The following is a 17,275-nucleotide window of genomic DNA, read 5'->3' as shown; positions in this document are numbered from 1 at the left end:
TATATATATAATATATATATAATATATTAATATATATATATATATATATATATATATATATATTAAAGTTATTAAATTGTCGATTAATTTAATTTGTGATATTTCAACTTCCATTTGCGATTTCAAGTCCAAAAATAATCGGCGCAGTTTATGATTGAATATATATAATTGAAATTATTATTATAGACACTCGACTGTATTTAACGGTTTATTCATGTAACGGTTTAATCTAACTTATTATTATTCATTAAAGAAATTGTTTTTCTGAAAAACTGAATAATTCTTCTCAAAATAGGAAAATCGATTTTAGAATCGATTTTATCGCGTTATTACAAATATGTGATCGGTTTATAATCGGACAGAATTGTTTTTCTCTCTTGAAACCTCGCGCTTGATACGTTTCCGTGACTTCTACATTCACTGTGCGAGCAGCTCGGGAAAATTCACGCGTAGGAAATCGAACAATGGCATTTACGATGTTTTTCCGTGGCGATGACCAACGTGAGAATGCCAGAATGCAAACATCGCCACTCGAGCGTGTTCACGTGCGTATTCTGCGTGCAATCTCACAGCACGTTCATGCGCCGGGATAACACACCTCACATTATACGTGCAGTTATGCGGTGCGAATATGCATCTGCTTTTACCGCAACGAGTGCCGTTCCCAATAATCTTTTAGATTAATAATCTCATCGACCCGCCCGTTTAATAGCAAGATTTGCGCTTGCAACTGCGAATATAATGAGGACTAAACTCAATAATTACTTCAATAATTTTGCATAATTTGACTTAATTTTACTTCAATAATTTTGCATAATTTGATTTAAAGGAACAATACAAATTTTTGTTTAATTATCGTCGCAATTACATCGAGATCCTTTCTTAATTATAAATGATTATTGAAGTTTCCTTTATTAAAAAAAAATAATATATATATATATATATACATGCAATTATTCTCTTTGTATTTCATAAAGTAATAATAGTTCTGTAAGATATAATTTACTAAACAATAAATATAATCTTTATTTAAAAAATATTATTTTATTAGCAGAATTTTTGCCTAAATAAAACATTTTGAGCTAAATCATTCGCCAAAAAAAAACAAATAACGATACCATTAAAAGAGAAAAATGCATATTTTGTATAATTTAATTAACATTTATGTTATAATCACAGCCTTTAATGACACTTTTAATGACTTTATAAAAATTTAACAAGTGCAATAAATATATTATTTTTATTTTTTAATTGTATACGTTTTGACATATTAAATTTTTTTTTAATGACTAAAAGATAAGTTTAATAGCTAAAAGATAAACAGAATATAATAAAATAATAAAATGTAAAATATTATAGTAGCTAAGAAAAAAAGTAGAATTATATGTGAAAAAGAATTTTATGAAAAATATTCTGCAAAATAGGTGTGCGATATTAAACTAACAAAACAACAAATATTTGCATCTGACAGAAATATTCAAGGTGGTCAAGTCTTACCCTGCAGAACAATAGCTATGTCGCACTTATGACTTCTGTTTTACATATCCTGTGCTTTATCTATGCGCGACTAATAAATTTATTGTGTAACAACAGGTGGAATTAATTCGCTTCGGCACGTAACGTTGTTCCTTAATTGGTAAGGAGAGTATCATTGTGATGAAATCACATCACGGGATTCAAATCGTCTAGAAACTGACAAAGGTATATCCCGTTACCATCGCATACATCGTACAATTTGAATTGAATTGAATTGAATCTCTAATTACGTTTCTAGGATAAATCCTATCTCTGCGCAATTAGACAAACGCAAGTAAATATATGCATACATCGTTTTCAGAGGGCCTGTCACAACTGAGGGAATCGATACGATTTCCTCTCAAAATGTGTTATTGAATATAAAAATCTAAGCGACATTTATTTTTTTTTTATCGATTCAATCTTAGATTTAAAAGAGATCAAAGTTAATGCTATATTTGATTCCTATAAATTATCAGTGAAATGATGAGATGTATAGAAAAACATTTTATTAAAAACTTTTATGATTTTTTTTTATATACTTTATAACTATGCATTTAGCTTTTTCAAAAATCTAATATTTTAAAAAGACCATTCCCATAAAGTTTGAAGAATTATTTAATCCCTTAAATCATAAATTAGGCCGATATAAAAAAATTGATATTTCTTAGAATTTTATGTTTAAGGACATATTTTATGGAGAATCAAATTGGTTCCAAGCAATTATGATAAGCCCTTGTCAGTCTAAGAATCTCGAGAAATCTTAAAGTTAGAAAAAAAAAGAAACAAATAAGCGAATAAATTGTTAGTCGAAGGCAATGACGGATTCGAAATCGTACAGGATGCTGTCATCGCTCAGCCGTAAAACTTGGTTAATAGAGAATCAGCCAATTAACGCGCGCCATCACCGGTGTCCCTTGACCTCCTGCGATGTTCTTCGCGCTTTTAACCGGGTATGGCGCGCATAATTGACGCGTTCTTCGACCATCCTTCATGACGGATATCCTTCCACACTGATGATGTCGAAGACTGAAAGGATGACTACACTCGTACGTAGACACATCGAGGTCGAGCTCGCAAACAGTTAATTGAATTGGAAAGCAGAATGACACAATCTAAAAAGCACGGCTTGGTGCGAAACGCAGTCCACATCCATATTTGTCGCGATGGCAAATAATTCGCGATCAGAAATCATTTTTTTTCTTACAAGCAGCGATTATGTAAAAAAATTATAAATTTATAGCTTTAATGTCCCGACTCTACGGAATGTTCTTTCTGTTGCAGACTCTTTGGTCGATTTTGCATCATTATAAAAATGAGGAGTTTTTGGTAAACTGAACTTTAAAAACAAAAACAGGTAATTTGTATTTCTTAGTTAATTTTTCAAAAACTTTTTGCAATTCATATTATGATGATTTCTCTTTGAAGAATGCCGTTCTTTTCTTATTAAAATTTGATTAAAATAAATTAATTTTGTCGCAATAAGGTCGAGATAATATTTGCTCTTTTCCTCTTCCTCATTTTTCCGTGATCTTATTTAAGATTACGGATTATTGAGGAGTCTTTTACTAAAAGGAAATATTGCAGATACAATATGTTTGTTGATGTTAAATATTATTTTTTATAATAACTTTTTAAGAATTTCAATGAAACGATGTTTGTAATGATTTGTTATGACGTAAATTCCAATAAAAAAATTTATGAATTTTTTACCTTTGTCTTGTATTTTTTCAACAATATTATCCCACATCAACTGAAACAGTCTTCGGCAGTTTATAAGGTATTAATTAATGACAGAACGACGAAGAATTGATTGGAAAATTCCGCATAAAAATCTCACATAAAAATTCTCACATAAAAATATTTCACACATAGATTTGACAAGAATAGTTTCTGCTTTCTGTAACACGGATGCAATTCGTGGCAACCAGAAGTTGTACGATTTCGTACAAATATATCTGTTTCGTCATCTTGAGCGCATGTAACTGTATGTCTATATTATGCATTGTTCATCTAGATTATGTGGAAGAATGATAATTATCTCAAAGATAGAAAGAGAGAAAAAAAGAAAGAATGCCGAGAAATTTATAGAAAAAATATAAATATATATAAAGATATATACGAAGAAGAGATAGTGAAAAGAAGAATGCGAGAAAGTATAAATCTATATTAATTTGATTATCTTTGTTAAATATAATATTATTTATAATCTTTGAATATTCTAATAAATTTTGAGGGATATAGCTTAAATTTATAACGAAACTTTAATAATAATTCTAACTTAAATAATATTTCTTCTATAGTAAAGAGTTTTTGCAATCAATTGGCTTAAAAAAACATAATAATTATTTGTGCCGAGAATGAAGTAACGTGTGCATTTTCTCAATGTCTTGTATTCATATAAATATCTTGTAAATAATTTCAATTTGATCATCGGTACGTAAGAAATATAAATGCGTAATTTGTCTGTAATTTTATATTATCTATATATCTATATTACTCGACTTGATGATCCTGCTAAATTAAGTTAGTGTTAATTTATGCATGAAGATTTTTTTGCCGGAAGTGAATCGACATCTCACTATCTTTTTCAACAGGATATTTTTGATAGTTCATGGAATCAATTTGTAAGTTACGACTTCTTTAACAGCAATGACTATTAACTGAATGTTATAATGAAACAATTTGACTTGGACCAGACATTACATAAAATATCATTGTCTGCTTCCTGGAATTGAAATGGACGTAATGAGTCACACTTTATTTCTCGACGTCGCAAAATAAATATATGTAAAAAATAAATATATTTAAAAAATCTATCTTATAATAATTCTCCTATATCTCGCAAATAAATACGATATGGAAATGTTTTAATTCTCAAAATCGAGAATTGTTTCTCTAGATATCAAATCTTGAAAGGTACACTGAAAAAAATAATATTATATCTTTATTGATGAAAATTATGTCAATAACATTATTTTAATTGGAAATTATTTTATTAATTCATAATAACACTATTAATGATACAAATACGTCTTGTTCATGTTTTAATAAAATTTTATGTTTTATTAATACTTTTAAATAAACAAAATTATTTTCAATTAAAATAATGTTGTTGATATAACATCATTTTTTTCAGAATAATACTAGGAGATTTTATTTTCTATGCTCTTGAATTTTATTCTTTTTGCGCAGAATTACTTCCTTCCTGATTGCGGAGCATCAGAAACCTCAGCTTACCACAATCATCATACTTGCTTCAACATTAAATTGACCACGGCAATTACATAACTCAAATTTAATCGAGTGCTCGTTTGACACATTTGGAATAATATCACGCGATTACAGCGTTGAATGTTTCGCGCAACAATGATTCCTGTTTTTGTGTCCATCGATTGCAACGGAATGCAAAAGGACGAGAAAGCGGAAGCACATAAAAAAGGGGACTGTTAATCATTTCCTGTTTTTCAATTTCCTTTTCATTATATTGCACAGTATACAATTTAAAACAATAAAAATATTTTACTTGATTGTATATAAATATAACAATTAATATAATTAATTCTATTTTAACTATTAATTGTTTAATTAAAACAATTTATAGATAGATTTGAATTATATAGAAAAAGTAAAAAATTTTAAATAATATAAAAATAATATAAAAATAAATTTATAAAATAGTATATTATACATATTTTTTTTTATGTTTCATTTAATTTACATACATAATCCAAAAAGCCTTATATTTATTTATCAAAAAATACGGTGTCTCGCGCCAAATATAGCTAGCGTTTCTTTACACGAGCCGGCGAGTGATTAATCTATTTCAAAATGTTATGAAATAATATCTTTCCAACGATATATAACGTCATACATAAAAAATCGACTAGATTTCCATCTATCGGCTATATGTAAAAAGACTTTTTTTCTAATCCAATACAACAAATTTATCTTTTTAAAAAAAATAAAAAAATGGCGCCGAGTGTTTCAGAAAAAAATCGTTATATAAATTATTATACGAGTTTGTATGTGTGTTCCTCGAAAAAAAAAAATGACTTCCTATTCCGAATCTATTCCAAATCTATTTCTCAAACTGTCAAAGTAATAATAATTTTTTTTTTTAAATATGTGAAATGTCTTTAAATTACCACAGAAAACATATTTAGTTGAAACACTAATGTCATATAATTATTTTTAAACAAAAATACATGAATATAAGAGTATCTAACTGAAATAAAAAAATTTTTTATGTAAAAAAACTTGGCATCGTTAGCAAACTTGATTTGATCTAGCACAGAGCCAAATTTTTTTATATTAAAAATTTTTTAACTTAACATCTAAATTTTAGCTAAATCTATTTCAACGAAATATAATAATAAATATTATAAAATATTATAAAAAATGTAGGATATTTCTACGTAAGTATAATTAAATATTTTTTCTCATTCTTTGGCAAATGTGAAATTTCGTATTTTTCATCGGCAATACGTAAGCAGCACGGAGAGCCGATTTAATCATTCCGGATACGCAGGGGTTTTCAATCCCACAATCGATCGATGACGGCGTGGTCAAAACATGTAGATCCGACTAGGTCGTTACATTAACACAAGTCGTAGAAGTGAAAAAAAAGAGATTCCAGTTTTGATGATCATAATTTCTCACCTTTCTTGGAATGCAGGAATCCGTACAGGAATGGATTACACATATTCGTGTAATTCTGTTTCTCTAGGTCATCGTACTATACGACGACAAAAGCAACGAAGATAATAATGACAATTATGATAATAACGAAATACGCTTACGACCACTTTGTAGAAAAGATTACATTATTTCGTGAAAATGAGCCGGAAATTATTGAGCAATACCGAGTGACCTTCGTCGTATATAATATTAAAAATAACAAAAAAGAAGAAAGAGACAAAGATCGAAGCATACAAGTTTTAGATGGATAGTAACGACGAATAATGGAGAAGGATTATATGACTATAATTCGCACGTCAAAAAATTGCGAATTTTACAAGGTATCGTCATTTTCATCGACATTATTATCATCACACAAAGCAATGCAGAAACCGGCGATGAAAACAATATTATGGCTGATTAATGGCTGACAGAGTCTGATAGGGAATTCCGAGAGATGGGTACGTCAATGTGAATTAATAATTTATTGGAAGAGAAGTTAAATCGAGCGTGCCGAGACAATAAGTAAGAATTCCGTGACGAACGTATTTATTTTGTTCGCAAAAATAGAAAATCGCTCGGCCTCTGAAGGCCGATATCTGAATATCGTCAAATAAATCACAAAGCGTGACAAAGCGTTACCGATATTAATTATACTTCTACGAAATGGAGATACTGGCAATAAAAAATCGAATTCTTCGAGATCCAGTATCTTGATGTGATAAAGCACGATTTCGTGCTGTCGGATTTATTTTTTATTCATTGCATTGTCGCTACGCATGATGGCGTGTGACAACATGACAACATGAAAATTGTATGAATTGAAAAAATATCAAGTTTAAAAAGAAAATGAGGACCAATAAGGCAATAACAGAACCTTTTATTAAAAATTCCGTAAATGTGAGGAAAACAAAGAAACGTAGAAAAATTGAAAATATTGCGAAATATATATCTTCAAAAACATGCTTCTCTATACTGAGAAAAATTTTTGGTTGAAAATGGATAAACTAGAAAATTCTAATCATATCAATTAGAATTTTGGTTTTAACTCAATTGTATAGATTTAACAAAAAAATTTTAATTTGTTTATTTTCAATCAGAATTCCCATTAATACAACCAGACTCTTTTTCCAGCGTAACGTATAAATTGACTTATGTATGTATATCAACAATCCATCATCATATGAACTTGTGTAATGCTAAAAATTTTTACTGGTTTTATTGATCATTAATGAATAGCATGAAATGTAAATAAAAAGAAAAATTACATCGAATTAGGAAAAACCCTTTTTTTTTTTAGAGAAGATTCTTTAAAGTTTCCTGTAAGGCCTTTGACTTCTCTGATGACGCACATAGAAGAAAAATTCCGATTAAATTTTTGAACACAAAGGCATGTAACAGTATGTCTGTCGGCATCGTGTGCGTTATACACACACACACACACGCACACACACGCACACACGCACACACGCACACACGCACACACGCACACATACACACACACACACACACACACACACACACACATATATATATATATATATATATATATATATATATATACGTAGTCTACGTGGCACGCCATCCACCACGGCGCAATCAGGAAATCCCGTATCGAGACATTCTGCTCGAGAAGATCCTGGACCGACGGTCTTGGTCAGACAGTTATAGTTGAATTATAATGAACGGCGCGTGCTAGATTGGTCTGATGTCGAAGTGGTTGAAATTAATCTGCCCAGCAATTTAAAATGTCTAATTTTCTCTTCTCAACACAGATAAAACAGGTAAATCGTCTGTGAATAAACAGAAGCGTTTATAGTGCAAATAAATAAAAGAGCGCTAAATATAGTTTACCGGATCTTGGTACCTAATATTTCTGTATGAATGATTAAATATATTTTCCAGTTCTTCAAAGCTGCACAGCTGGTCTTAAAATCCTGAAGCAATCCTGAAGCTGGAATAATATCAGTATTTACATTCTTTTTTAGGAGACTGTAATTTTTAGATTTCTCACGAAGTTATTTTTGCACATATCAAATTTTATTCTATAAAAAATGATGCATAAGAATCAATCTTTTATGTTACAAATTTCCTCCAAGAGGAAAAGTCAGTCGCATGATAAAAAAAGAACTAATATATACGTAATTTAATCATATTATACTTAATATATGTGTATCACAGTATACTTTGAAAATTGCTCTGTATGATTATCAGAAGCAAAAAGCTTCAAATAAGAATTAAATTATGCAATTCAATTACAATTACATAATGTCTGAATTCATGAGAAAAATTCTCAAAGCTAATTATAGTTCATAGCAGAAGGAAGTGGTTTAGTGATGGATTGATTATAAATGCTGAGACTCTTATGAGAATAACTAAGTAGTTGCTATTTGAAGATAATTCTCGACGATGAGTCAGAAAGCGGGAGAAACTTTTATGCACAGGAGTAATGAGACTCCGAATCCGTGTCATCTCTCCCTTGCAAGACAGACATTCGCGATATCGCTAATGTCCACATTTACGCCCACGCAGTCGTATACACGTGCCTCTTGTACGGCAAGGCCGTGTGCAAGGCCACGATGCGCCGTGATTTAGTCGTATGTCACAAAACCGAAAGAGAAGACTCGCTTCGCAGGCTGACCGTGTTCGATGAATATCTGTTTCTTTTTTTTTCATCACGGAATAGTTCCGGTTCTGTATGTAAGACCGTTCAAATTTAATCCACTCGACGTAACACTAAATCGAAACGCTAAGTCAATATTTTCTAGCTAGAAGGAATTCTCTTTTTACCTGTCTTTTTAACGGTCAAACTTTCTATCTCGTAAAACTCGTAAATATCGCTTAAATAATGAAAATAAAAGTGTGTTAATAGATAAAACGAGTTAATAGATAAACGATCTTTTCTTACACTTTCATTCGCAGATACTGCCAATTGGCATTATAAACATGTCAATCTCGTTTTGAAATGTAATTTTAGATATAATTGGATACAATTAAATTTTAAACTTTAATAAATTTAAAAAAAATAATGTGTAATATGCACTGTATTTAATTAACGTAAAAGTAATTCGTGTAAACAGTGTAAATGATCGAATTTTAATGTTTTTTTGTGACATTTTGTTGATATAAAAGTTGAAAAATACAAATTAGAGACATAATTGAAATCTGATTTAAAATTATTGTCTAATAGAAATTGACTGCTTAAACGAACTTACGTTTTATCTTCGAGAGGCATCCTCCTGTTGACGTCAACATGAATAATATCGAGGAGCCATAAAATGTTAACTCGGCGCCAAATAGTCGCGTAATGTTATTGGTTTTCTAGAGAGATTAATAGTAAATATTAAAATTTGTTTTTCAAGATGCTTCAAGGAATTCAATAGAACTCCAAAGAAACTCCAGCATTTGTCATTCAAATTTAGTTCATAATACCTGATCCAGACAAAAAATTCTCTATTTTCTTTGCAGAGAAAATAAAGACGGTTTCTCGCTATTATATGAGACAGAACCACATTCCTCCACCTAATTTCAACTTCAAGCTAATTCTTATAATCCCGATTCACACATTCTTTACATTAAAATATATTGATAAGCATGTTATCCAAGAAAACAATATTCATATTTCACATACAGTGAGTGCAAAAAAGTATTCGTACAAAGAAATATTTTTTAAAAAAACTTTATTTTTTAAAATTAAATATTATCCAGCGAGAAATGAGTCATCGAATTGATGTCGAATCGATATCGATACAATGATTTCAACACCAATTCGACGTCGATTCGATATTGAATTGATGATCATTTCTTGCTGGGTAATTAACAATTTATTCATAAAGTATAAAATAGACTGTATGTTTCTTAAAGTTATATATACCAAAAAGATGTGTATTAATTATAGAAAATATATTAAAAAATAAGCGAAAATTAAAAGTTCCATTGTTTGGATGCTCAAAAAGTCGAGATATTTAGCTTATATTAGAAATACATGCAAAGCTCATTCATATATGTTAGAACAGAATGTATTCATGGTATAAAATTGCTAATTAATGTTTATTTTCTACAAATAATACTTTTTTCATAATAAATTTTCTTGTATACTTATTGCTCTTATCTTGAATACTTTTTGCTCTCATCGTAAGTTATTTTTCTCGAATTAAAAAATTACAAGCAGAGAAGTTAATGTAAAATAATTCGTAGAACGGATAAAATCTATATGGTACTTTTCCACGCGTAAACTTTCTTTAGGGCTTTATCAAATTTTCCAGGTCTTCATCAAATTCAAGGTTAATATCTAATATCTGCATGTTAACAGACGCGCGTAATCATCTTGTCGCGTGATTTTACATTATTTCCTTGAGAATCTTAAATACTATTTCAGATTGATTGCGTTGAAAGTACGACAACCATATCGGCACGCAATTACCATTTCTGAAATTCATTTATATATTAATTCATTTATATGAATCATTCATTTATATGAATATATATAATAGTTCAACATCTTAACATTCAAACCGTGGCGTTTCGTATTTAAAGTAATAAATATATTTAAAATAATATATTTAACGGTCTTGTTCTCAATCTTATTTTTAAATATTACTTTTGATGTATTGTTGATAAATTTTGAAAGGTGGAGATAATGAGTTATAATTAATAACGCAACAGGAGGCAGGCGCCAGACATCCTCCTTCCTACGCACACTCTTATATAGAGATGTGTAATTCACGCATATAAAATATGCACGAATTAAGAAAACACGGTTTGCAAGTTTCGTAAACACTTCAATCGATCTAATCAATAATCAATCATCCCATGTTTTGTATAAAGTGTAGACTATGATTATAAGGATACGAAAATAAGGATACACTTGTATCAAGATAATATCTCGAAATGTTATGCGCTCTTATTTAAAATTATGTTTTGAGAGAATATAAATACAGACGCGCATAGTAAATATAAAAATATATTTCGTGTTTGTAAAACGGTTACAACAGCAATTTGATTCGACAAGATATCGAATCCAATGCGTAATGCATTTAATAATACGCATTTAAACAAATTCACAAGTAACAAACTTTTAAAACATATATATAATGATAACTCTCTTTCTCTCTTCAGCACATCTTCTGTGTTTCGAATACAGAAGGGACTTTCATATTATTCGACAATATGAACATTATTTATACATCACGTAAACATATGTTCGTTAATTGTCATATAATCTTATATAATATAATATATTTAACGATTCAATATAATCTTCATCACAATGTTGCTGTATATTTAATGTCTCCCGTATGCATGATTGGACTTATGAGCTAAAAAAGAAATATTTTTTAATTATAAATTTTCTTAATACAAGAATATCAGCACTTACGTTTATAAAACTCTCCCAAGAAGTTTACGTTAGGCACTAGAGAATGAACTTTGGATAAAACCGTAGCTTTTGATACTAGATCAGCGTTTACGTTCCAAATCTAAAAAGATAATTTTTAATTCTATCTGATCAATTCTATCTTTTTTTTTTAAATTCTCCTGTCTACTTGATTCATGACATACATACTTGAATGAAATCCTCTCTATCACGAATAGATACAGTCACGCCACAAATTTCATCATCCTGCGCCACATCTGAAACAAATTGCTCTCCAATAGCTGCAAGTACTACTTCTTTCCACACATGTTCCTAAAAAACCAAATATCATACAAATTAATCAATTATTTAAAGTTCTATGTGCAGGGAAATAAGAAGATTATCTGAATAAAAATTTGTGCTCGTATAAATGTATTAGAATATTTACGGTATCATATTTATGGCACTTCAATCTCCAGGTACCACCCTTTTGATTCACTTTGTCTTCCCATAAAGGGTATCTGTCATCTCTCATTAAATGATAACTGTATTTAACCTGACGGCAAAAAGAAATAATTTATTGTGAAATATAAATAACAAATTAAATGACAAATATTATGATAATATATCATAATACAGTGCCAAATAGTATAACTAGATATTAAATAGCATAATATAATTTAAACAATAATATAATTAATGTCAATTCTAAATATAGCTCGTCTATAATAATCTTGCCTACTTTACAAACGATAAAAAATACATTCTACATACAGAATAAAAGTTTTACTACTAAAGTAAAAATTTCATATATGATATATATGTATAGGTATGTACATAGGAGAATGATAAAACTTTTTGTCACTATCAATTTATTCTTATTATACGCAGACTTGTTATGTTAATAACACAGAAAAATAAAACAGAAAAATATTGAGTTTTTTTTTTCATAGAAATATATAAACATTTTGTTAAAACAATTCAAATAAAAAACTATTTTTACCAAATAAAATTAATATTTTTAAATTTAAAAAAAATTTTTTCATTTACTATAATTTAGCGAAATTAATTACAACAAATATAAAATATACAAGGAAAAAATTTTTCTGTATATAGATTTTTTATCCTACCTGCATGTCCCCGGCATTTGGTATATTATTAAAGACTGCCCAGAAAGTTTGAATGGTATCTACGGTATAGATTTTCTGCAAGTTGTTTTTGTATTCCTCAGCGGTTGTACCAGGGATAGCTCTGTCAATTTAGTAATTGTTTCGAATTAGCGACGTGTTTAAATTTATGATAGGAATAATTTGATTCTCCCTCTCTCTTGCATCTGAGATATAAGTCTCTCCAAATTCAGTAAATGATAATAGAAAATTTCAATTAAAATGAAACAGATAAAATTACATAAATTGTAAAATAATACTATTTATTCTTTGTTTAGTTATACGTATATAGTCTGATAATAAAATTCTCGGACTGTAGCAATAAAACAACACATATATCAGATAACAAAATGTCATGTTTTATCTTTCAAAGTACCTCTCCGTGACATCAATCCATTTCACACATCTTATTTGATATACAGCTTCAAAATATTTTTTAAATTGTTGAGTTTGTTAAGATTATCCATAGTCGAATATAATTTTTTCGGATTTCATATCGTTCCCAAACCTTAATCATTGAAAGATAAGAATTTTTAACACGTCGAGGATATATAGAGGAAAAAAACTTACATGTTATTTATTATATCCAACGTTATTTATTGATTTTATTTTTGGAACATTCTGTATAGTTGTATAATTAAATGCATAAAATTCTTTTGAATGATAGTGATAAATACATGTATCGTAATTTATTAATAGAACACATAAATATGAATATATACGAATGAATTTTTCCTCTGTGACGCAATGGCGGTTGCGAAAACAAAAGAATAATGTGCATTTATGAAAACGTAATGTGTAAATTAATTTCACGCGTATCTGCACGTTGGATTATTTAAATAAAGGGAAATCAAGAACAGTGATCAAGAACAGCGTCGATGTTGGATTGATGATTTTTTAATGGCATTTCTCGCAAGCGTCGTTTACAATGTCAAGAGCGACCACGATAAGATCGAGATGCACCATCGCATTGGAATGCATCGCATAGTGGAACAGGAAAAAGAAAAAAATCACCGCGTTTGCTCTCACTTGTCGAGCCAAAAGGTCCAGGGTGTTTGCAGCGGAATGCCGGAGTCCTCATCTTTCTGGATTACGTTAACGGCCTCGTCCGACAACACCGGCGTTTTCAACAGGTCCGCTGAGGTGCCCTCCTTCGTTTCACATTCCGCCGCGGCCATGTTCGAAACGAACGATGCAGCAGCGCTACAACGTCTAAAATCATGTGATGATCACCGTTGCCGTTGCTGTCGATGACTGTGGCGAGAACCGATGACGTTTGTCGACCGAGAAAAAAAAGGAGATATAGTGGCGAATGCGACAGAATATGGCATATCGTCTTCGAGACCAGCGCGCTCCGATGTTGCATTTGAAGTTGGATGAAGTCCATCCTATCGAACGTTTCGTAAACGTTTAAATCAATTCACTTTTAGTCTCTATTTCAAATGTATTCTTCGCTTACGTAAAGCTAAATAGGAATGTTAATAAACTCTAGATCTGGAAATTTTTTGGATTAATAAATAATTTATGTATCTTCAATTGCTAATCATCTTCAATTATAGAAGAAATATGTAATAATCAGAAAAATCAATATATGTTGCATCTTACATAAAAACAGGGTTAGCGTTTTCTTTAATTTATAAAGATCTTGGAATATATATATATATATATATATATATGTTTCTCATATATTTAGTGCGCTTAAACTAGACAATATTATTTTAAAGAAATATTATTTAAAAAAATTAATTTTAAATTTAAATAATTTCTCTACATAATTCAAGATAATTGAAGAGCATTGACGTTATCGACTGTTTCTTATTCACAGAAAAATGAAATTTTACAGAAATATATAATGTAATTTAACATAGAATATATATACACATTTACGAAGTATGGAATAACCACAAAGTAAAAAATTAATTATTGCATTATTCTTGAATATTCATGTTGGGTGTTTAAAAACGGTCGATAATGTCAATGCTCTTCTATATATCGTGTTAAGAAAACTTAATATAAATTATAATATATAATATATATAATATATATAATATATTGATATTGTTTCGCAAGATTTAACATAACGATGATTTAAATATTAACAAATCTATCTGTCATATTTAAATATTAATAAATTTATTATAACATTTTACTTCAATTAGAAAATAATTTAATATATATAATGTTAAAGATTTAATATAATATATATATTAATATATATAATATATATAAAGATTTAATATATATAATGTTATAGATGTTTTAATAAATAATTACAAAAGATGATTTTTATTTTCATTTTTTTCTTCTTATCGGTTTAAATTGCAAACATTACTAGCAATGAAAGAAAAATTCGCACAATCTATTGAAATATTGTCAGTTACCTGATTAGAAATTGACAATATACCATAAGGACATGACTAGATAAGATATACCTTGTTAAGGTCATCCCGATTAGGTCCTTATCATTACACAATCGGGTTAATCATAATATAACAATGGATTTTAACTAGCAATGAATCTTTCAGGCTATTATGTTTACATACATCGCTTATATAGATAAACGCCGGATATCTATCATAATATGCAGATTGAAAAAAATGTGTGTGATACATTCCTCAATTCATGTATTTGTCATCACAATGCATGCAAAAATACACACGCGATGCTTTTCTTATATAAAGAAGTAGTTCTTCACGCATTGTATTTTTGCTCTTAGCAGAAACTACATGCCGATGTCTAATATCACTAATAATATTCGTTAATAATAGATAAGTCAATCCACCTTGAGAAGGAATTAATCTTTATACTTCACATACACGTTGTGCTCAGCATGTGTATAGTGAGACTGTATTATATTATTCTCATAATTGCTAGTACACATGTGCCAGATACACATGTATGTCATTTAGCGATTTCATTTCGTATAGAACAGCAAATAAGCAAGTATTTCTATTTTCCTGTTTTTTTCAAATGTTTCACTCTATACTTCTATTCTATCTATTAATTATTTTAAAAATTAAATGTCAATATTAAAAAATTTTTTAAAGATATTTTTTTAAAGAAAAATTTTTCAAAAAAAGAGTTTGTTATTAATAACTGACGGATATCAAATTCATCCTTGTTTAAAAAATTGTTGTGCATTACTTATTTTACCTTTTCCAACTTGATTAAAAATTACATAGCATCAATAAAAAAATTATAAATGTCCATACAGAAAAAAAATTATTTATTTGTATTTCATAAATGTATTTTCTTTTCTTTTCTCAATTATATTCAATAATAATTGATATTCAATAATAATTGATATATTCTTTGAAGAAGAAAGGGATTCGTAAGCATTAAATTTTAATTTAAAAAATTTAGTCTATAATATGTAGAAATTCCATTATTAATTCATATAGATTATCTGTCGTAATCAGTTATCAGGCGAAACAGCTTCTCGAGAATTAAATTAAATTAAATTCATTTATTTTTGGAACACCCTGTATAAGCATATCAGCACATCACACAGGCAAACGTGTACCTACACAGATAGACTTGTTTCAAAGAGTATCTTCAAGCCTAGTGCCGATGGCATTCGTTGATATTCGTGGTCGGAATACGGCAGCGAGCGGTGAGCCTCTCTCTCCTTCTGTGTCTTTCATTTCAGAGATGTCCGAAAGCGTCATCTTTTGTGAACGGGAATGCCGTTTTGTTCACTGTTGCTTCGCGAACCGTGACACGACACGCTCACGTAAACGCCCATGCTAAATTTATCTCGCGTATCGAAGCCGCACAATATTCTTCTAGTTTACCGTAGCATCGGGCTAGCCACACGCGCGCGTACATTGTGCCACGAAACGAAGGATTCCTTGTGTATATATTAGGCAACCGTCTTATCGTGATTTAGGATATTGACCCTTTAAGGAACTTGTGATATGCTCTTTGAGCACGTGTAAAAAATTCGACAGAAGTACGTCCAGTCGAACAATAATTGACAATCCAATGACCTTGGCAGGACGTACAAAACGAAAGTTTTAAAAGATGCAGCGGGAAAATGTTGTATTAATCACTTTTGATAGAATACATAAACGATGTCGCTTAAAAGCATTTTAGTCTATCTGGGAAAAAATTGAAAATTATATGTTATAATTTTAAGAATAATAGAAAAAGGTAAGTAATAAGAATAATGCGAAACGCATGATGTGTTTTATTATAATATGAATAGAAACTATCGCGTAACTTATTTATTTATAGTTATACGTAACGTATATTAAATCATATTTTATATGTTTAACGTCTAAAAAAAATATATATGAAAAATTTTCATGACTTAGATGAACTTTTTAGATTCTGAATCTATATTGTTAAACTGAATCTATATTGTTTCAATTAATCGTTTTATTTAGTAGCCTTGATTAACATTTTTATCTCTAAATTTATCGATTTTCGATTATCATCAAATTATCTTGATGTATTGAAATTTTACTACAGAATATTCATACTTTTTTGTCGGAGAATTAAGGAATTCTCAAGCAACATTTATGGTGCTGTATTTATATATATAATATTGTTTCATCAG

General features: G+C 29.2%; 1 protein-coding gene across 1 annotated transcript; it reads right to left on the bottom strand.

The window, feature by feature from the left end:
* Positions 1-11,144: 11,144 nt before the first annotated feature.
* LOC105622314 (eukaryotic translation initiation factor 4E type 3-like) lies at positions 11,145-13,892 on the bottom strand. Its single transcript, XM_012203733.1, has 6 exons — positions 13,744-13,892; positions 12,679-12,799; positions 11,997-12,104; positions 11,759-11,881; positions 11,573-11,672; positions 11,145-11,513 (listed from the first exon to the last, which is right to left on the bottom strand). Exons 1-6 carry the CDS (start codon positions 13,890-13,892, stop codon positions 11,479-11,481), a joined length of 636 nt encoding a protein of 211 aa, XP_012059123.1. The 3' UTR covers positions 11,145-11,478.
* Positions 13,893-17,275: the final 3,383 nt, after the last annotated feature.

The sequence above is a fragment of the Atta cephalotes genome (genome assembly GCF_000143395.1).
Source record: "Atta cephalotes unplaced genomic scaffold scaffold00043, whole genome shotgun sequence".
NCBI classification, from domain to species: Eukaryota; Metazoa; Arthropoda; class Insecta; order Hymenoptera; family Formicidae; genus Atta; species Atta cephalotes.
Note: the sequence above shows the minus strand (reverse complement) of the source record. Positions and strands in the feature narration are given on the sequence as shown.